Genomic DNA, 23,305 nt, shown 5'->3' on the forward strand with positions numbered 1-23,305 from the left:
ATAGTATTGTTCATGGTTTTCCCACTTTAGTGCATTCATTTTGACAAGCGGGTAGCTTCAAGAACTATGGTGTGAACTGGTTTAATGAGTGAGGATCTGGCCCTAATTAATATAATTGAAGTGTTCTATGAGGAGACTTTTTCTTCTGAACTAGCAGGTATAAGCAGATGCAATAACTTCTCATTAAAAATACAGCATGTTGACCTCCACCGGCTTCAAGAACACTCCTGTTTCAGCCTACTTTCAATTGTTAGCTCTACCAACATCAACGACAGGCGCGATGCTGGAGGGCGCCACCAGGAGGCGCGAGTCTACAGAGGCTTCGTCAACAACAGGGGCCCTGGAGCACTCCCTCCCCTCCTCTCACTCACTTCCGCCGGAAGCGGTTATTGTCAGTCGTTGTCGGGTTCTTGGACTGTTTATGGTGGGTTCGCTGCACCTTGCTGGGTGAGGCTTGGTCGGAGGAGCCCGAGAAGGAAGCTCGAGCATAAACCCGGGCAACGAGATGGACGTTCTGAAATCGGAGATCCTCCGGAAGCGGCAGCTGGTGGAGGACAGGAACCTGTTGGTGGTGAGGCTCGTTGGCTGTCGTGGGGTTTTGGCTTTCGAAGACGTGTGGGTGGGGGGCGCAGGTAGTGAGGGTCGGGTGAAGGGGTCTGGGCGGAGATGAGGCTTGATGGGAGCTCCGCGGCTATCCGGAGCGGCCCCTTTAGTCCCACCCTTTGACACCTCCCTGGGGAGTCTGAGGGAGGTGGGGAATGGCAGCAAACCCCCACATTTCCCCCCAGCTGTCCTCTTCCCTCGAAATTTCCCCGTTTGCCCTTTACATCCACTCCCATCTGTCCGTATTCTGCGAACGTGCCCCCGTTCTGGTGGGTCACGTCTGGTTTTACTGAGGGTTTGTGCCGGGCTGAAACAAGAGAATAAGGGCAGGGCCAGAATTATTTAAAATCTAGGACTCTGTCCTACTTTTGAAACCCGAGTTTTTATTACATCTCCTCCAGCACATAATAAAAGTCTGTTGGCCAACCCTTCGCTTGATAGGACGGCCAAAACTGTTGTGGACAAACAGTGGAGTAAAAGGAGAAAGGAGAGAATTGCGTGATTTAGAAACTTCCTTAACTAGATGTTCATGACTTTGTTGCATAACAATAACAGAGACCAGCGGTTTTCAAAGCCTTAGGTCTCCGGAGCCCTTTACACTATTACAAATTAGGATCACAAAGGGCTTTGGTTGGGGTATTTATAGATATTTGCCGCATTAGAAGTTAAAGCTGAGAAGTTTTTCTTATTGAAGTTTAGATGACCACAAAATCGTATTAGTTGCAGGTGCTTAACATAGTGGTTGACAATTACAGACATTAGGAAATGCTGACCACATTGCAGTTTAATATCTGTCACCAACAAAGGTATTAAAATGTTACTGAGTATATTCCCAGTGCTGTACTTTTCATCAGTGTGACAATTTTATAATGGGAAGTTTGTATCTTTTAGTCCTCCTCACCTGTTTTGCTAGAGCCCCACCCCATCACCTTTTCTCTGTATTTTTTAGTTTTTTTCCTTTAGATTCTATATGTAAGTGATATCATATGGTATTTCTTTCTCTGATTTACTTCACGTAGGGAAATACCCTCTAGCTCCATCTGTGTTGTCCCAAATGGCAAGATTTTTTTTTTTAAGACTTTATTTATTTATTTGACAGAGAGAGACCACAAGCAGGCAGAGAGGCAGGGAGAGAGGAGGAAGCAGGCTCCCCGCCAAGCAGAGAGCCTGATGCGGAACTCGATCCCAGGACCCTGTGATCATGACCTGAGCGGAAGGCAGAGGCTTAACCCACTGAGCCACCCAGGCACCCCAAGATTTCATTTTTTTATATGCAACTATATAGTTTTATATAGAATTGACGATTTATAATCCTTTCTGCGTTGAAGTGTCCATCAGTAGTTTTCAAATTTTTCGCTGGCCACAGTCACTTTAAGAAGTTTTTATATTTTGCTGATTGTATGTGGAAAAAATTTCATGAAACAGTTACCTTAAGTACATGTGATTCAGTCATATGTTTTAATCTCTTCTGTTTGATTTAAAAGTGCTGGTTGGGGATCGCTGAATTGTTTTCGTTACCTTATCTGGAAAACACCTGTGTTACCTTGTTCTTCTGGAAGAGCTGCCTCAACTTGGTCATTTCAAGTGACCTCGCAGCTTTTTATTGTTAGCCCGAGAGTTGAAATAGTCAGTACTTAACTGCAAGTGCCTCATTGTTAAATCAGAGAAGCTCCTATAATAGCCGCCTGTCACCTGTCCTAAATTATCTGCCTAGTGTAACTACTCAGGTAAGTGTAGTCTCTGCATTGCTCTCATACCAGTGCTTTGGGGCTAACACAGAGCATCATTATCTGGAAAATGCAGGGTGCTTAAGGAACAGTAGAGCATAAGTAGCAGTTTTTGTTGTAGTGATGAGGATAGGCAGAATTTTTAGCTTTGTTTTTTTCCCCAGTATTTATTGAATGTTTTGTATATTTCTATATATGCTGCACTGTGCCACAGAAGATTAAAAAAAATAATGCTCCATCCTTTAAGGAGTATGCATTCAGTTTCACAGAAAATAGGGTGATATTCCTCACCTTTTTTTCCTGTTAAAACAGGATGAGGTATCAGTTAAAGCTTGGGTCAAACTTTCCGCCTGCGCACTGGATTTGAGCTCATCCTAGCACCACCAGGAACCTGAAATGTCACGTATGTCATTTCTTCCTTTGCCTTCCGTCTATTGGCTTACCCCCATCAGCCCTGGAACATACCGTGATGTCTCTTCTGTCTTTAACAAGGTGTTTTTTTATTTTTATTTTTTACAATCAGGCTTTTTTTTTTTAAGATTTTATTTATTTGTTTGACACACAGAGATCACAAGTAGGCAGAGAGGCAGGTAGAGAGAGGGGGGGAATCGGGCTCCCACTGAGCCACCGAGGCGCCCAACCATCAGGCTTCTTAAAATAAGTTTTAGTTTCTACACACTCCTTAACATGATGCACAAAGGTTGCTGCCCCAACAATGGTACCGAATCCGTTCTAATCAGGGACAGCAGTGACCTCCATGTTTTCCAGCTGACCTCGACAACACTTGACACTCTTGACCAGTCTTTTTTCTACAGGTGCTCCTCCACCTCTCCTCCTTTATGATAGTACTAAAAGGATCTTGGACTTAAAAATGTCAAGAGTTAGTCATTTCTCTGCCGGTGAATATCTGTGCCCATTACACCCTAGCACCACAGTTGTTCTGGCTATTTTGGACCTTTTCTCATGTTTTCAGTTCTTTGAACTTGCCCTTCTTACTCTTACTCATTTTTTTTTTTTTTTGGTAATAGTCTTCTGTAATTTTCTTCAGCTCCTTCATGGTCAGTGAGTAGCCTTTGAAAGTGTTTTTTCCTTCCTAGTGTAGCCAAAAAAACAGTGTGATACGGACTTTGTTGTCCTGTTGATAGCATATTTTGACATCTGTGGAGTAGATTTTTTTTCTTCAACATTTTACTGTAAAAATTTTTAGTTGTGCAGAAAACTCAAAATTGTACAGTTAGAGGGGTGCCTGGGTGGCCCAGTCAGTTAAGCGTCTGTTTTTTTTTTTTTTTAAGATTTTGTTTATTTATTTGACAGAGAGAGATCACAAGTAGATAGAGAGGCAGGCAGAGGGTGGGGGGAGGGGGAAGCAGGCTCCCTGCTGAGCAGAGAGCCCGATGCGGGACTCTATCCCAGGACCCTGAGATCATGACCCGAGCCGAAGGCAGTGGCTTAACCCACTGAGCCACCCAGGTGCCCGGTTAAGCGTCTGTCTTAAGCTCAGGCCACGACCTCGAGGTTCTGGGATCTAGCTGTGGTTCGGGCTCCCTGCTCAACAGAGTATCTGCTTCTCCCTCTCCTTTGCCCCTTGCCACTGCTTGTGACTTCTCGCTCTCCCTCTCTCTCTCAAATAAGTAAAATCTTAAAAAAAAAAAAAAAGAATTTGAAAAATTGTACAGTTAGAAACTCACATGTGTACTATCTGGATTCTGTAGTTAAACCTGCATTAATATTTTGCTCTATTTGCATTATTATGTACCTGTCAAAGGGGAAGGCTCCATAGCTCAGGGGTTAGAGCACTGGTCTTGTATCGTGTACCTGTCCATCTGTCTATCACTTCATGTAACAATGCAGAAACTACTTGAGAGCGGTTACAGCAGTCAGAACTTTTGAGGACAGTGATAGGCTATTGGAGTAGCTTCTCCACAGTTTGATGAAGGGGCACTCACAAGGTAAGTATTACAGCTCTCACAGATTAACAATAAAAAGCCGGGACACCACTTGACGTGACCAAAGATGAGGGAGTTCTTCGGGAGCTATACAGACAGGTGTTACTCAGCTACATATGGGGTAATGAAAACAATTTAACGACCTTAATATATTTCAAGTTAGGTTACAGACATTGGCACACTTTACCCCTAAACAATTTGGTGTACGTATCATTAACAAGAGTTCAGTGTTTTAAATAAACACTTGTTTTTATGTGTATGCACAATTTTATATATTAAATTTTAAATTTTGAAATTTAAAATTTTTTAATTTATATATTAAGAAATACACAGATCAGTGAATTTTGACAAATGCATATGCCTGTGTAATCCCATCTGTATCAAAGTAGGGAGTATTAACTCACTCCATCTTCCAGTCATTCCCTTTGCCTGCTACCCCCAGAAGCCACCACTGTTCATATTTCTTTGCACCAGTGGTTAGTTTTGCCTGCTCTAGAACCTCACAGGACTGGAATCGTAAGTCTGCTGTTTTCATTTCTCAGAGGAAAATGCCGGGGAGTGGAATTGCTAGGTCACAGAGTACATATATGTTTTTATAAAAAGCCACCACATGTTTTTCTAATGTGTTTGGACCATGTTACACATCTACCAGTAAGGAGGGTTCAGAGGTCCTCCATTCCGGCGAACAGTTTGTATTTGTCAGTCTTTTTAATTTCAGCCATTTGGAGGATGTATAGTGATACTGCATTTTGGTTTTAATTTGTGTCTGCCTGATAATGATGATAGTGCTGTGTGTGTGTGTGTGTAACTCTTTTGTAAAGTGTTAAAATTGCTTGCATATTTTTTAATTGGGTTGGGTTTTTTTCCCTTCTTGTGTTGAAGGAATTCTTCATAGATTATGGTAGATTCTAGGTTTTAGATACCTCAGAGATGTTTTGTGAACATTTTCTTCCGGACTATGGGTCTTCTATGCCATTCCATTCCATTCCTTTCCTTTCTCTTCTCTTCCCCTCCCCCCTCCCCCCTCTGCTTTTCCCTTTCCTTTTCCCCTCCCCTCTCCTCCCCACCCTTTCTTTTCCTTTCCTTTTCTTTAAGGATTTATTTATTTGAAAAGGAAGGGAGAGGTAGGGAAAGGCAGAGGGAGAGGGAGAGAAGCAGACTCCACTAAGTGGGGAGCCCGACATGGGGCTTGATCTCACCACCCTGAGATCATGACCTGAGCCAAAATCAAGAGTCTGACGCTTAACTGACTGAGCGACCCAGGCATCCCTCTATTCATTTTCTCAATTGTGTTTTTTGAAGAGCAAAAGCTTTGAATTTTGATAAGGCCATTTTACCAATTTGTAATGGTTATTCTGTGTGTCTTGTCTGGGAGTATGAGAGCACAACTAGCTGGAAAAAAGTTTGGCTGTTCTTAAAAGCTAAACATACCCCTATGTATAAGCTTTTTGTTTTTATTTAATAAACAGAATTCTAAACAATTTTGAATCAGTTTTTTTGTATGATGTGAGGTAGTGGTATAGTTTATTGCATTCCATGTGGGTATCTAGTGGTTCCAGCACCATTTACTGAAAATAATATTCCCTTTGGATGGTTTTGGTGTCTTGAAAAATCAAATAATTGTTTAAGTGTGGCTCCATTCTGGGTGCTCACTTCTATTCTCGTAAGCTCTTTGTTGATCTTTATGCCAATGCCACACTGTCTTTTGATTCCTGTCGCATTATGGTGAGTCCCAGGGTCAGGCGAGGTCCATACCACCACCACCACTAATTCTTCTCTTTCCTTCCTTCCTTCTCTTCCCCTTTCTCTTCCTTTTTATTCTCTTGCTATGATATTTTATTTTTAAGCAACTTTATTGAGGTGTGACTGACATATAGTAAACTACACATATTTAAAATGTACAGTCAGGTGCATTCGACATAAGTGTTTACCTATGAAACTTTCACCACAGTGAAGAGCATGAACATGTCCATCGCACCCCAGAGTTTCCTTTTGCCCTTTTAGAATCCCACTTTCCTGCCCCTCCCTGCCCCCAACACTTGGTCTGTCCACAGGCAACCACTGATCTACTTTTACTTTCAGTTAGCATTTTCTAGGGTTTTCTGAGAAATTGTTGATTTTTTTTTTAAGATTTTATTTATTTATTTGGCAGGGAGAGATCACAAGTAGGCAGAGAGGCAGAGAGAGAGAGAGGAGGAAGCAGGCTTCCTGCCGAGCAGAGAGCCCGATGCGGAACTCGATCCCAGGACCCTGAGATCATGACCTGAGCCAAAGACAGAGGCTTAACCCACTGAGCCACCCAGGCGCCCCTGTTGAGTATGTTTTCTGTCTTGTCGGCCTCCTTTCATTCAGCCTAATAATCATGAGGTTGATTCGTTCATATGCTTGTATATATCAGTATTTCATTATTTTTGTTACTGAACAATATTCCACCCTTATATGGGGAAACCCCAATTTGTTAATTAAACTATTGAAAGGCATTTAGGTTGTTTACAGTTTTGGGCTGTTATGATAGAGCTGCTATGAACATTCGTGGACAGGTTTTTATATGGACATATGCTTTCATTTCCCTTGACTAAATGCCAAGGAGTGAGATGGTTGGGTCATATAGTAGTTATGTTTAACTTTATTTTCTTTAAGAGTTTGTGTAAGATTCTTGCATACAGTTTTATATAATTGTATATGTTTTATAGCATATGTAATTACAAAATAGATTTCATTTGTGCAAAGTAAATTTTCATGTAGTTTTCTCCTTTGGATGATATCAGAGATAAAATACAGCCAACAAGATTCATTGGCACTTAATAGCTCTTTAATTTTGAAAAGCATTTGTCTTTTTTTCCTTTGGTGAGGACTTTTAAGGTTTACTCTCCTCAATTTTCATTTTTCAGTTTTCAAATGTGTAACAGTAGGCACCGTGCTATATACTATATTTCTGTCAGTAATTATTTTATACCTGAAAGTTTGTACCTTTTGATCATCACCCATTCCCCCAATCCTACTCCTGCCTCTGGCAACCACTAACCTGTGTATCTATGAGCTTGGTTTGTTGTTAAAATTCCTTGTGTAAGTGAGATCATACATTGTCTTTCTCACTTCTAACTTCACTTAGAGTAATGCCCTCAAGGTCTGTCCATGTTGTTGTAAATGGCAAGATTTCATTTTTTATGGCTGAGTAATACTCCATTGTGTGTGTGTGTGTGTGTGTGTGTGTGTGTGTGTGAGAGAGAGAGAGAGAGAGAGAGATTTTTAAATTTTTTAATCCATTCGTTCAGTGATGGACAAGTTGTTTCCATGTCTTGGCTATTAAAAATAATGCTGCGATGAACATGAGGGTGCAGACATCTTTTCAAATTAGCGTTTTCGTTTTCTTTGGATAAATACCCTGAAGTGCAGTTGCTGAACAATATGGTGCTTCTGTTTTTAAGTTTTTGAGAAGCCTCCACATCATTTTCTGTAGTGGCTCCACCAGTTTACGTTTCCACCAAGAGTGCACAAGGGTTCTCTTTTCTCCGCATCTTTGCCAATGCTTGTTATTTCCTGTCTTTTTGGTAATAGCATTCTGATGGGTGTGAGGTGATCTCTCCTGGTTTTGGTTTGCGTTTCCCTGATTAGTGATGTTGATTGGCATCTTTTCATGTGTCCTTTGGCCATCTCTGCATCTTAGGGAAAATGTCTATTCAGGCCTTCTGCTTATTTTTAAATTAGATTATTTTTGTGCTATTTAGTTGAATGAGTTCTATATATATTTTGGATATTAACCCTCTATCAGGTATGTGATTTATAAATATCTTTTATTCAGTAGATCGCCTTTTCATTTTGTTGATGGTTTTGTTTGCTTAGCAGAAACTTTCTAGTTTCATGTAGTTTCACTTATTTTTTTTCTTGTTGGCTTTGGTTTTGGAGTCAGACCTAAAAACTCCTTATTAAGACAGATGTCAAAGAGCTAACTGCCTCCGGTTTAATGGTTTTGGGCCTTACATTCAAATCTTTAATCAATTTTGAGTTAATTTTTATGTCTGATTTACGGTAGTAGTGTAGTTCAATTCTTTTGCACGTGGCAATCCAGCCCCGTTTTTTGAAGAGACTACGTTTTCCTTGTATATTTTTGGCTCCCTTGTTGTAAATTAATGGATTATATGGGCATGGGTTTATTTCCGGACTATTTTTTTTTTTTTTAAAGACTGATTTATTTGAGAGTGAGCGAGCAGGCGGGGGAGAGGGAGAGAGACTCAAGCAGATCCACTGTTGAGTGCAGAGCCCGACCTGGGCCTTGCTCTTAGGACCCTGAGATCATGACCTGAGCGGAAATCAAGTGTTGGATGTTTAACTGACTGAGCCACCCAGGCACCCCTCAGGGCTCGCTCTTTTGTTGCATTCATCTGTTTTTATGCCGCTACCTGTTTGAATTACTCTAACTTCGAATTATAGTCAGAGATGAGGGAGTGTGATACCTCCAGCTTTGTTCTTTCTCAAAATTCCTTTGGCTCTTGAGGTCTTTCATGGTTCCACATAAAACTTTGAATTGTTCGTTCTATTTTTGTAATAAATGCTATTGTAATTTTGACAGGAATTGGGTTGAATTTGTAGAGTGCTTTGAGTAGTGTGGACATTTTCACAGTACAGGCATACTTTGGAGATACTGCAGTTTTGGTTCCAGACCACAGCGATAAAGCAAATATTGCAATAAAGTGAGTCAGAGTTTTTTGGTTTCCCAATGCATATCAAAGTTAAGTTTATACTATATTAAGTGTGCAGTAGCCTCATGTCTATAAAAATACAACAAAATTTACAAATATGGCTAAAATATTGCTAAAATATGCTAACCATCATCTGTGCTTCTAGTGAGTTGTAATCACTGATCAGATACCGTAGCAAAAATAATAAAATAATAAAAGTGAAAAAGTTTGCAGTATTGCTGGAATTAACAAAGTAGGGCACAAAGTACACAAATGCTGTTGGAAAATGGCACCGATAGACTTGCTCAAGTCAGGGTTGCTACACTTCTTCGGTTTGTAAAAGGCTTAATATCTGTGGAGCACAGTAAAGCAACATAAGCCTGTACTAATTCTTCCATTCCATGAGCACAGAATATCTTTCCATTTATTTGTGTTTTCAGCGGCGCCTGGGTGGCTCAATGGTTTAAGCCTCTGCCTTCGGCTCAGGTCATGATCTCAGGGTCCTGGGATCGAGCCCCACACTGGGCTCTCTGCTCAGCAGGGAGCTTTCTTCCCTCACCACCTCTGTCTGCCTCTCTGCCTGCTTGTGATCTTTGTCTGTCAAATAAATAAATAAATAAAATCTTTTAAAAAAAATGTACTTCCTGGGGCGCCTGGGTGGTTCAGTGGTTTAAGCTGCTGCCTTCGGCTCAGGTCATGATCTCAGGGTCCTGGGATCGAGCCCCGCATCGGGCTCTCTGCTCGGCAGGGAGCCTGCTTCCCTCTCACTCTCTCTGCCTGCCTCTCTGCCTACTTGTGATCTCTCTCTGTCAAATAAATAAAATCTTAAAAAAAAAAATGTACTTCCTATTTGTGTCTTTAGTTTCTTTCATCACTGTCTTAGGGTTTTCAGCATATAGCTGTTTTATCTCCTTGGTTGAATTTATTTTTTGGTAGTTTATTCACTTTGATGCAATTGTAAAGGAAATTGTTTTCTTAATTTCTGTATCTGATACTTTATTAGTGCATAGAAACAACAGATTTGTATGTTGATTTTTGTATCCTGCAGTTTTACTGGATTTATTTATTCCTACAGTTTTTTGATGTAGTCTTTAGGGCTTTCTGTATATGTCTTCTGCAAATAGTGACAGTTTCACCTTTTCATTTTGGATTTTTCTTGGGGATTTGCTGTGGTGAGGACTTCGAATACTGTGTTGAATAAAAGTGATGAGAATCGATCCCGTTGTCTTGTTCTTGATCTTAGACGAAAAGCTTTCAACTTTTCATTATTGAGTATGATGTTTTCTGTGGGCTTGTCCTATTTGGTCTTTATTATGTTAGTATGTTCCCTCTCTACCACTATTTTGAGAGTTTGTTTTTTTTTTTTTAAATCATAAGTGGATGTTGAATTTTGTCAAATGCTTTTTCTGCATCTATTGAGATAAGATTTTTTTCCCTTCCATTTTGTTAATGTGGTGTGTCACATCGATTTGCAGACATCGAATGATCCTTGCATCCTTAGAATAAATCGCACTTGGTTATGGTGTCTGATTCTCCAAATTCATTGTTGAATTTGATTTGTTAATATTTTGTTGAGGATTTTGCGTCTATGTTCATCAGGAATATTGGTCAGTAATTTTTCTTGTAGGATCCTTGTATGATTTTAGAATTGGGGTGATGGTAGCCTAGTAAGATGAATTTGGAAGTGTTCCCTCCTCTATTTATTGGAAGCATTTGTGAAGGATTAGTGTCAATTCTTTGAATGTTTAGTAGACTTAACCAGTAAATCCATCTGGTCCTGAACTTTTGTTTTTTGAGAGGTTTTAGATTTCTGATTCAGTCTCCTTGCTAGTAATCAATCTGTTCAGATTTTGTATTTCTTGATGATACAGTCTTGAAGGTTGTAGGTTTCTAGAAATTTATCCAAGGTTGTCCAGTTTGTTGGCATATGATTGTTCATGATAGTTTCTTTAAGATCTCTCGTATTTCTGTGGTATCAATTTTAACGTCTTTCATTTATGATTTTATTTGAGCACTGTCTCTTTTTACTTGATGAGTGTAGCTGAAGATTTGTTGATGTTTATCTTAAAAAAAACTGACTTAGTTTCATTGATCTCTTAGTGTTTTAGTCTCAAGTTTACTTATTTTTGCTCTGATATTTGTTAATTCCTTCCCTCTGAACTTCAGGATTCATTTATCTTTTCCTAGTTCCTTGAGGTGTGAAGTTAGGTCGTTGGAGATTTCTCTTGTTTCCTGAGGTAAGCATGTATTGGTATGAGCTTCCCTCCTAGAACTGCTTTTGCTGCATCCCATAAATTTTAGCAAGTTATACTTCCATTTCATTTGTTTGAAGGTGTTTTTTTATTTCTCCTTTGATTTCATTAACATTGCCTTTGTTCAGTAACATGTTGTTTAATCTCCACATATTTGTGGAATTTCCAGTTTGCTTCCTATAATTGATGTCTGGTTTCATACCATTGTGGTTGGAAAAGGTGGTTGATGTGATTTGATTCTTCTTTAAGACTTGCTTTGTGGCGTAATGCATGATCTGTTCTGGAGAATGTTCCATGTACACTTGAGAAGAATGTCTATTCAGAATGTTCTGTATGTATGTGTTATGTCCAGCTGGTTTTAAGGCATCATTTCCTTATTTTTTTAATCTGTCTGGATGATCTGTCCAATGATGTAGCATTGTGTCTTTTCGGATTGTTTGTGTGTCCTCCTATTTGGTATGTTACTTTAGGGATTTTAAGACTTATTTTTGTATTTCAGCAAGATGTTGACCCTGCTACATGGTTTGCGATCTCATGTATAGCGTCTTTTTTTCTTTTTTTTTTTTTTAAAGAATGCATGCGAGAGAGCTTGTGAGCCGGGGAGGGGCAGATGGAGAGAATCTTAAGCAGGCTCAACAGGAAGCCCCAGGTAGGGTTTGATAACAGGACCCTGAGATCCTGGCCTGAACCTAAATCAAGAGTCTGATGCTTAACTGACCGAGCCACCCAGGCGCCATATAGTATCTTGCTTTGCATATTCAGGCCGTATATTTGTTGGCTTTCCAATGTATTTTTGTAGAGTTCCTGGTGATGTTTATATCTAACTTATATAAGCACTAAAAACCTTAACATGATTGAGGAAGGCTAATTTTAAATTATTGAAGTGTTGACAGTCATGCTTGAAAGTTTTAAATTTTGCTTTTCCTTTATTAGTGAAGGCAGACATTTTAGGTGATACGGTAGGTAGGTTTCTGTACGTTGGACCTATGAATCTCAGTTTTATAATCTAGAAAGTACAACTTGGATAGAGTATAAGAATAACATTTGTGAAGCAGTGTGTAGGAATTAGGTTCTGTCTTAAAAAGTAGAAGCACTTTTATTTATTTATTTATAAAAGATTTTATTTATTTATTGATTTGACAGAGATCACAAGTAGGCAGACAGGCAGGCAGAGAGAGAGGAGGAAGCAGGTTCCCTACTGAGCAGAGAGCCCGATGCAGGGCTCAATCCCAGGCCCCTGAGATCATGACCTGAGCCGAAGGCAGAGGCTTTAACCCACTGAGCCACCCAGGTGCCCCAAAAAGTAGAAGCACTTCTAAATACATCCTTTGCGCGTTGTTTTTTAAAATATGCCAGGGTGAAAGGGCCAATAGAAATGTTAGGTGCTTTAGGAGAGAATCCAAAGAAATATAAACCATCCATTCATATGCTGTCTTAAAATGTATACCAGCCACTTTTAGATTTTCATGTTTGTAGGTCTTTATTATGCATTCTGTAGTTCAATAAACTTTGAGTTTAAATATTTTGAATATAGTTAGAAAGGAAAGTAAATTTGTAAAACAAATAAGCAAGTCGTAAATCCTGACTGTGGATGCATTCCTGGATAGCTCTATAACTTTGGGCAAGTTATCCAACCTGCTTGAGTTACCTTTAAAGGTACTGCATCACTGATATTTAAGTTTTAATACTCTGTAGTTTTAATTCTCTCATAAGTGTGTCCCCAGCACTTTATATTTCAAAGTGTATTTTCAGTGTACTTTATATAAAATAACGTTTTATGGTTAGAGAAGCTCTTTTTTTCTAAATAGAAGGCATTTAAGAGTGGCATTTGAAACATGGTGGGTAACCTTTTGTGTCAGACATCTTTTGTTATCATAAAATAAATGGTCACATAGTACAAAGCAAAGTATTTTTATTTTTCTCATCCTAATTCCAAAATGAAAAGCTAAAGTAATTAAAAATTTTATTGTTAATCATTCATTCAGAGGTGCCTGGGTGGCTCAGTTGGTTAAGTGTCTGCCTCCACTCTGGTTGTGATCTCTGGGTCCTGGGATTGAGCCCTGCATCAGGCTCCCTGCTCAACGGGGAGATCTTGAGCTCTGGGATGCCTCTGGAAGGGATGGGCCTTCGGCAAGAGGAGGGTTTCCTTTTCTGTTCTGAAATGAAGAAAGTATTGGTAAAGAGCCCCGTTAAGGATTGGTACTGGGAGGACTTCTCTTTCAGTGGCTTCCGTTTTCTCTGTAACAGAGTGGGTTAGTCATTTGCTGAGAATGAGGGGGGAAGTGAAGGGCTAAGAGGTTCAAGAGATGGAGAATGTTACTAGTCATTGTAGAGAATAGGAGAGCAAACTAAATGGATAAATACACCAGGATCAATGGACAGCATTGAGGCCCAAGTGGTTTCCTAATAGTGCTTAGCACACCGGGTGCCACCATGGGGAGGGCCAATGAAGGGATTCTACTAGGACCTTGGTTCTCACTTCTTGATTTCAGAACCCCTTTACATGTTTAGTTGATGGCTCCAGAGAGCTTTTGTTTATATGGATGTATATATTGATAATTATGTGATTAGAAATTAAAACTGGGAAATTTAGGGGCGCCTGGGTGGCTCAGTTAGTTAAGTACCTGACTCTTGATTTTGGCTCAGGTCAGGATCCCAGGGTATTGAGATCGAGCGTCATGTCAGGGTCGGTGCTGGACGTGGAGCTGGATGTGCTTGAGATTCTTTCTCTTCCCTCACCCACTCCCCTTACTCATGCATTGAGTGCACTCTCAAAAAAAAATATATATATAATAAAGAATTAAAAATTAAAACTGGGAAATTTAAAAACACTTACATTCCATGTTGACTTCTATTTTATACTATAGTAAACCCAGGTGTGTTAACATAGTGCTCTTATGAAAACTGTATTTTCCAAAACAAAAGAAATTAACAAGAAGAATGACATTTTTTACAACTTTGCAAATCTTTTTAATCCCTGTCATGTTAGGAGACAGTTGGAGTCTCCTGTTTCTCCATTCAACCTGTTGCAATATGTTGTTATTGTTCAAGTGTATGAGAAAACTTTATTTTCACATAGCTTGGTAGTTGGAAAAGGTAGTATTTTAATAGCCTTTTCAGATAATTGTGGATATTCTTTTTTGATACTATACTAAAACTACATAAATGGTAAATTTTTAAAGATGAGAGTATGGATTCTGGCTGATACCAATGAACTTTTTTAAAGATTTTATTTTTAAGTAATCTCTGTACCCAACATGGGTGTCAGACTTGACACATCTTGATCAAGAGTCATATTCTCCGCTGGCTGAACCAGCCAGGTGCCCCATCAGTGAACTTTTTATATATTACAGTCTATTGATCTATAATGCTCCAGATCTGTTCTAATCTAGCCTGCTCATAAATCTTTTGCCTATGCATAATTTCAGAGCTTGTTTCCTTTGTACTGTCATAGTTTACTGAGTTACATAGATCTTCTACATGGTGATATGTTTCAATAGATGATGTAAAAATGGCATTCATTAATATCACCACTGATTAATCTGAAAAGTTTTCAAGTATTGGGAAGCCACCAAGTTCATAGAGATGGCTGCAAGTTTGCCACCATTCTGATTTTTGCTTGAAAGATGGAATTTTATCATAGGCAAGAAATAGTATCATTGTCCTTTTAGTAACCGGCTTGCTCTGTCCAGCTTTGAGAAAACGTCTGCCAAACAGGAGACAACTATCCTACTTTATTATGTAGCAGAACTCTCAGGTCTCTCGTGTCTAAACTGGGATTAATAGTATTTGCTTCCATCTTTCTCAGGTAGTTTTGATGTTGGGACGATGCCATCAGTTCCTTATTCCAGGGAATACCTTCAACTTGATATCTGTAAAGCTGTGTTTAGCGTGTGGTAGATGAATCAGTAAATGTTCATTGAGTCAATGGACTAAAACAAAGCTGTTTATTGTGAGAAATTTAAACATATGCAAAAAGAGAATTATATAATGAACCTCTGTCTATCCTTAACACTTTGTAACTCTAGAAAATAAGAACATGTTCCTTTATAAACAAGATGTGATCATACCCAAAAAATTACAGTTAGGTCCTTAATATCACTAAATATTCCTCTCACTCCACTGTCTGCAGTTGAGTGAAAATATGTTCATACATGTTTTTTACAGCTGGTTTGTTCAAGTCCGATGCGGTCAATCCACTCATTGCATTTGTTTACTCTGACTCTTGGTTTCTTGTAATCGAGAACAATTTCATTCAAACCCTTCCTCCCTTTTTATGCCATTAACTTGTTGGAGAAACTGGCTAGTTTGGTAAGTGTCCCAGTTTTTTATTGCTTCCCAGTGATGGTGTTTAGTTTATTTTCCTATTCCCTACATTTCTAATAAACTAGAGATGAGACCTACCATCAACAGATGAATGGATAAAGAAGATGTGATGTGTGTATATGTGTACACACACACAATGGAATATTACTCAGCCATCAGAAAGAATGAAATCTTGCCATTTGCAGTGACATGGATGGAACTAGTGGGTATTATGCTAAGTGAAATAAGTCTGAGAAAGACAAATACCATACGATTTTACTCACATGGAATTTTAAGAAACAAAACAGATCAACATAGGGGGCGGGAAGGAAAAAAAATGGAGGCAAACCATAAGAGACTCTTAGCTTATAGAGAACAAACCAAGCGTTGCTGAAGGATAGGTTAGTGGGGGGAAGGAGTGATGGGCATTAAGGTGGGCACTTGATGTAATGAGCACTGGGTGTTATATGCAACTCAGAAATCACCAAATTCTACCCCTGAAACTAGTAACACACTGTATGTTAACTAAATTGGATTTAAATAAAAATTTTAAAAAAGACTAAAATGTGTGGTTAGATTGACATGGAGCTTTTGGGCAAGAATACTTTGTAGATGTGCTCTATACCTCCTACGTGTATAATATAGGAGACAATGTTTTCCTGATGCCAGGCCTTCAGGTGTGGTGCCCTGAGCTGTTGATTGTTCACCATCAACTTCTATTGTTATGATCTTAGCATCCATGATTATTGTCAGAGTGAATGAGCTTGGACACTGAGGTGCTAAATACATGTGTGGAGATATTACTGAGGTACTGTTACAGATACTACTAATAAAGTAGGGCAGTAGCATTATTTGAGCTAAATCATTAGTGGAATAATATCCAAGATGGATAGCTGTAGACGATGGTAACAGCATCCAAATTAGGGACCGTAGGTTTAACAAGAGAATACTGTATGTAGTATAGAACTAATATTTTTTTCTCCTATGGATTTAGAGCTCGTCTCATAACATTGAATCCTATAAAACAAATAGCTTTAAATGATTTTGTTAATACTTTCAAATCATTTTATGTCTAGATTAAGAATTAATACAATTTTATGGCTTGATTAATACAAATATAATTAATTGATACAAAAAGATTACAAGTGACAAGAAGAACTTGGACACACCCTTAGAGCTGTCTGGGTAATGGGAGTTAAGATGTCAGATATAGTTAACCTAAATTTTGTTCAGTTGTTTCTGTTGGGAGAAAATAAAGCATCTGGTTTTATGTGGTTCACAGTGAATTAATTAGTAGAAATTATCTTTGAAACCAAACATTGGGAAATCAAATCAAAACAATGTGGACAATTGGAAAATATTGTTAGTTTCTTCTCTTTGCTGTTGGATATGCCTGTTAAAATAATGCTGTAAGAAAAATACTTCATATTTAGAGCGGGGTAAAGGACAGGTGCCATGTTCAAGAAACCAGTATAATCTCTACAGAATCAAACTTGACCATACTCTTGAAAAACTGAAAAGTGTTTTTAAGTTGATGAATGTGAAATTTTTTTCCCATTAATGTACTTCTTTCTTTAATAGGAAAATAGAAAGTATTTCAAGCGTAGTGAACTTGCAAAAAAAGAAGAGGAAGCATATTTTGAAAGATGTGGCTACAAGGTATGACTGCTTGCTTTTATGTTATTGTATATTCGAATTTAAATTTTTACAGCTGTTGTTAAAGTGACAAAATTATTGATCTCTGTTCACTTTATCAATGTTGTACATTAGCCTATAAATGAGAAGCCATCTGGAGAGGTATGAGCTTTTTTCTTTTCTTTTTTTAATCTTGAATTCAGGAGAATACATGCATGACTTTTGGCTTGGAATGGTTTGGCTTTTTGTGGACAGCATGAAGTGGCTTGAGATCAAAGCTTGAATTTTTTTTTTTTCTTTCAATTCCTGGATCTGATACTGCCTCATCTTCATCACCACCACCATGCCTCTCCTCACCTCTCCCAATAAAAGTCTATTTTAAAGGGTTTCAAAACATTTTATTCATTCACCACCGTGGTGTTACCAGTGGTATTTTCCCCACTTTCACTTGAATATTTTAAGCCTTTCTTTTTGTTTGCATTGTTAGTTCCTTTTGGCCCTAAGTACCTCTGTCTAAGATAGTAAGCCATACATTTATAAGCTTTTGTGTAATAAGGTACCACATTTCAAACACTGCTTGTCTATTGTATAGAAAATGTATAGAAATATTTGTTAGAAACAAGTAAGTTGTCTGGAAGACTATATTTTTGAAACATGACTAAAAGTATCCTCAAGGTTCCCCTATTATTATCCTATTCAGCTATTATCCTAGTTGAATAATATTTTGGGGTTTTTATTGGGAGGGGTTCAATGTTATGAGGTGAAGTTCTGTTTAAATTATTTTTAAAGAAGGCAATATCTAGTATGATAATTTTTTAAACAATATTTAGAGGTTCTGTTGAAATATTTTTGCCAGATCATAAATTTGACATCAACTTTTTGCTCGTGAAACATGTATAATATAATATTCTTGTGCATGTGATGGGGAAAGTTCTAGAAATTAATTTATCTAGCAAAGCATTTCTAGAAGGAAGCATGAGGAATGCAAATGGTATGTATATGCATTTGATTTTGTCTTGTAGTGTGGCAGAAGGCAAGTGTTAATGTAGTTTTACATTTCTGATAGATTTTTAAAATACGAGAGTTTGCATTTATATTTTATATTTCCCATAAATATATTGGTTTCATTTGTTTCCAGTTTAGGAAGTTAAAACACAATTCATGTAAATAGCTGTCAAATAGATACTAAGAAGAATTCTTTTGCTTACCCATTGTTGTCTAACTGACACTTGATCTGGAATGATCTGGAATGAGAATCATTGACCAGGGGTTTAGTCTGCTGACTTGTTGCTTTCCCCCATTCCTAAATTGAACCTTTTCCACTTTTCGGTAAGGTAGGAAAATAATTTAAAATGGGCAGTTTTGCATTGTTTAGATTGCTTCAGTGATCTGTTGGTACTTGTTGATATAGAACGAAGAAGCAAAATCACAGAGCGAAGAAGCACTGAAGCAAAATCGCTACTGTAAAGTTACTTCTTATAACGTGGAGTCCTGCTGACAACATGTCTTTGATTTTTTTTTTTTCCTACAAGTGAAGAGCTGGCATTCTGTAATTAAAAATGCTTTTCATCCTCAGAGTTTGGGAGGAATACCTGTTTTTATGCTTAAAAAGAAAGGGTTTTCTAAAATATGTTTAATATTTCCTTCTTGGTAATAATGAAAATACAGCACGTGTTACCTTTATTCCTTTATGAAAACTAGTTACCATTTATGAAGCTTGAGGCTGATGTGGTTTGTGAAAAATCTAGAAGTTTAGTTTTTTCTTCAGTTTTCTGTCTGTACCAATTAATATAACCTTTAACCCTTAACTACAGAATCAGAAATGATACAATTTTAACCATATAGCCTTTCTTAATTGCATTTTCCTTAATGTTGACCTTTCATTTTTTTTTTTAATCTTCTTTTTGGCATTTTAGATTAGTCTCATGATCAGATGGGAAACCGTGTTTTTACATACATGTATGTTTTTACATATATGTATGTTTTTACAGACCACACACACCATGGGGCTTATAAATTGCTGAACTTAATTTTCCTAAACTGTGAGCAGACTGAAGAAAGCACATGAAGAGATTTTTTTCCCCTGCAGGTCCCTATACACAGGAATGTCCACTCTGTGTGGATGGTGGGAAGGTGCTAGAGCTGTGGTGCTGTTATTTCCCTGGGGTTCATAGCGCAGTTTGGGGGCAGATCTCTGTAGCTTTGGGAGTGTTTCTACATGTCCAGCAGTGATTTCAGTGCACTTGGAATCCTGCCTTTCAAAAAGGAGGGTAGGAAAAAAACAGGAGCTTGAAGCATCATGGGTTTCTTAGAAAGCAGGTTTTTTTTGGGTCTTCATAACAGAGCAAGGATCTAGGTTTTAACCCTGTCAGATCATTTTCTCAAAGAAGAGAAGCCAATTGATTGTTTTTAAGAAAAAAGTAAAATTCTTAAGAGTCTAGGGAGAAAGGAGTCTAAATTACAGCCCTTTTAAAAGTTTTTGATTTTGGAAACCATTATACATCTGTCACTTTCCAGTAGCAAGAATGCTGTCTCCTGTGTGCATGTTTGCTACTTGTGTCCCTAAAATGGAGGCGTTTGATGAGTTTTCAAAAACATGTCCATTTATTAGGAGCTTTTCCCTTGGTGGAACATTTAGAAAACCTGGAATATTTGAAACATGTTTAATTTCTATTACCAACTAATGCACAGAATGCTAAATATTAGCTGTATTATACTTTAAAAACCTGAATTTAATTCTTTTGGCTATTAATACAGATACAGCCAAAGGAGGAGGACCAGAAACCATTAACTTCTTCAAATCCAGTGCTAGAACTTGAACTGGCAGAGGAAAAGTTACCCATGACTCTTTCTAGGCAAGAGGTAAGTTTATATATGTGTTTGATTGGAAAAAAAAAAAAAAAAATTCTCCAGAGCATTTGCATTTATCTTCCATTCTTTCCAGTAAGCTTGTGTCATTATTGCCTATGTAACATGTCTGGCTGAACGAAAATGTGCAGCTAGCCAGTTTCCTTCTTGAGATTCTAAATCTCTGCTTTTTAAAAAATTTTATTTTATTTAAAGAGAGAGAGATTGCATGCACGTGAGCATGGGAGAGGGCCAGAGATAAAGGGAGGGGGAGAAGCAGACGCTCTGCTGACATAGGGACTTAGGGGGTCTATCCCAGGGCCCTGAGATCATGACCTGAGCCAAAGACAGATGCTTAATCTACTGAGCCACCCAGATGCACCAATCTCTGCTTTTCTTCATACTCTTAAAGTTTTAAAAGAATATATTTTTCTAAACTTAAAAAATTAAACACATTGTTCTAATATATATTTTTAAAGTAATTATACATAGATTATTTGTCTAAATTATTTTAAATACACATTTTGTAACAATATATCACTCTAGGTCAAAACACAGATCTATATAATTTTTTATGACTACATAGTTTCCCATAATATTTTAAAAACCTATTATTATTTTAAAAATCAAACAGTAATGGTTAGATTGCTTCAGCATTTCCCTATTATAAATCCTACTGAGATGAACATTTTTATACAGATGTCATTACATGCATGCTAACATATGATTGTTCCCTTTGGAAAATTTGTGAGAAGCATGATTTCTGGAGTCTGTTGACTAAAGACTGTGCGTTTCTGTGACTACAGAGCTCTGTAGACATGTTGCCCCAGTTTGTACTCTTAACTGTAGTGCTCGTCTGTACTTGGGTCAATATCAACTGTTACTTTTCTGAAAAAGCCAAAAACCACAAAAACCACAAAAATTTCAGTATACTCATGTGACACGAAGACTACAGACTATACGGGGAGGGAAGGAACCAAACAAAAATGAACTTGGAATGGAAGGAAAGGTAGGAAAGAAAGGATGGCTGACCCTGAACGCTGTCATAAGAGTCAGATGAAGGATTTTGGAATACCGAGCCTGAAGAGAAGAATATTGGAGACCTTAACAAAAAAAAAATCCATTGACAGCAGCTATAATTTTGAAAAAAATTTATATCTTCTGTGGTTTCATAGAGTAGAAATGAGATAAATAGGGAGAATTTTGAGGCAGAGAGATTTTAGTTGATCGTGAGAAGTAAAAACTATCTGTCCCAAACTGGTATGGCCTTTTGCATAAGAGATGTGGTCCCTGTCATTGGTCAGTTGCGGACCTTGTAGAGGTGCATTTGAGGTCATTTCTGTGTTGATGGGAGGTAGCACCAGATGGCCTCTTAAGCAGCTTTTGAATACTGAGCTTCGGTTAACTCAGTGGGAGCTTGACCAGTGGTTTCTGTGCTACTATTTATGTTTCCAGATAAAGTTCTTGGTACTTAAAAAACATTTTGGATCAACCTTTATTTTTCTCAGTTATAATTTTTTCTTATGAAATGGTACATATATACAAATAACACACAAAACATGCATGTGCAATATAATGGAAGATTCTAAAACAGACATGCATTGACCATCACTCAAGTCAAGACACAGTGTTCTCAGCCCCTCAAAAGCCTGCCCTGTGCCCTCCCCTGATCATTACTCACTTCTCTTCTGGGAGGTAAGTGTTTGGTTTTCATGTAGTCTTGGCCATGGTCTGTGAGTTATCAGCTGATTCTGGATTGTATTTTCCTTCTATAAAAATAAAAATATATAAAAGTTACCGTTCTCTTCCATCTAATGTTTTTCTTAGGTATTCTGTTATACAGATGGAGCCTTTGCTGAAACAGTCAGCCAAAGGACCTTAAATATGGTAGGGTTTTTTAAAGTGTGACAGTAACTCATTGTATCCATTCATGGAAAATTAAAGAAAAAGCAAACACAATTGACTTTTTCTGTCTACATTTCAAAATAAGTATTTTGTCACCTAAGGGAGGAATTACTATTACTGTTATTACTTCTTACAGGTTATCAGAAGATTGAGAGAAAGAGGAGAACCAATCAGACTATTCGGAGAAACTGATTATGATGCTTTTCAACGTTTAAGAAAAATAGAGATCCTCACACCAGAAGTTAACAAGGTACGAAGTCAGAACAAAACTTGAGAAAGCTCACTGTACCACATAAACAAGAATAGTATGGAGTTTGACTTATTGCATCATTTTAGGCAAAGATGAAAAAGTAAAGTTGCCAGATTATTGCTGCTGAATGTAAGTTTTCTTTAATTCTTTTAAAAAGGACATTATCTTAAGCATACAGTTCAGTGCATTTTGATGAATCCACTCCAGGCATGTAACCACTGCCCTTAGGAAGATAGAGAAGGTTTTCACCACATTTTCTTGTGTGTCCAATGCCCCTTCTTAGCCAGTCCTGTTCCTTCTCCTCAATACCTGAGCAAACACCTTTTAAAATTCTATCACTGTAGATTAATTTTGCTTGTTCTGCATTTCCTATAGATGGAGTCATGAGAGTATGTCTGGCTTCTTCTGCTGAGTATATTTTTAAAAAGACTGTTTCTGCAGAAATCGGTAGTTTGTTCCTTTTCATTGCTGGTGATATTTTCCTGAATATCCCACCATTTGTTTCCAACTTTGGGCTGTTATGAATAACACTGCATGAACATTTTCAAACAGGTCTGTTTGGGACCTGTGTTACTTCTCTTTGGTAAATATGTTCTGTCTCTTCGTAAATACCTGAAGTAGAATTGCTGAATAATGAGTAAATGTATGCTAATTTAGTTTTTAAGAAATGCCAGGTATTTCCAAATGTCATCAGTATTTGTTATTTTAAGTCTTTTAAATTGTAACCATTCTCTTGTATGTGTAGTAATATTTCATTGCGGTTCTGTTCACAGCCTCCTGTTAACTAACGGTAATGAACATCTTTCCTTAGACTTACTGCCGGTACATTTCTCTGGGCAGTGCATGTTAAAACCTTTTGTTCATGTTTTAGTTGGGTTGTTTGCCCTTTTATTTTTGAATTGTAGGAGTTCTTCGTATATTCTGAATACAAGCCCTTAGATGTACAGATATTTGGTTTGTTACTATTTTCTGCTCATCTTTGGCTTACCTGTTCTTTTCATGGTCCCTTTTGATGGGCAAATTTAAATTTTGATGAACTCCACGTTTTTATGGTCATTTATCTCTTTTGGTGTTTTTCTGAAGAAATATTTGCCTATCCCAAGGCTTTAAAGAGATACTCTTTATTTTCTCTAAAAGCTTAACAGTTATAGTTTTT

At 37.8% G+C, this 23,305-nt stretch overlaps 1 protein-coding gene across 6 annotated transcripts in view; it reads left to right on the forward strand.

Annotated features, from left to right (window-relative positions):
• Positions 1 to 23,305, forward strand: part of PRPF18 (pre-mRNA processing factor 18) — a 69,508-nt gene that overhangs the window by 18,670 nt on the left and 27,533 nt on the right. For 2 of the 6 annotated variants that reach the window (XR_006819580.1, XM_046011110.1), the window contains exons 1-5: positions 377 to 571; positions 17,094 to 17,171; positions 17,283 to 17,309; positions 19,905 to 20,009; positions 22,036 to 22,149. Coding sequence is in view for 5 of the 6 variants with exons in the window: in XM_046011110.1 (XP_045867066.1) it covers positions 506 to 571; positions 17,094 to 17,171; positions 17,283 to 17,309; positions 19,905 to 20,009; positions 22,036 to 22,149 (390 nt within the window). In the remaining variant the exon portion in view is untranslated. Of the gene's footprint in view, positions 1 to 376; positions 572 to 2,209; positions 2,230 to 17,093; positions 17,172 to 17,282; positions 17,310 to 19,904; positions 20,010 to 22,035; positions 22,150 to 23,305 lie in introns of those variants that run through there. The other 4 variants (XM_046011113.1, XM_046011111.1, XM_046011114.1 and 1 more) reach the window with 4 other exon arrangements.

The sequence above is a fragment of the Meles meles genome, chromosome 7 (genome assembly GCF_922984935.1).
Source record: "Meles meles chromosome 7, mMelMel3.1 paternal haplotype, whole genome shotgun sequence".
Taxonomy (NCBI): domain Eukaryota; kingdom Metazoa; phylum Chordata; class Mammalia; order Carnivora; family Mustelidae; genus Meles; species Meles meles.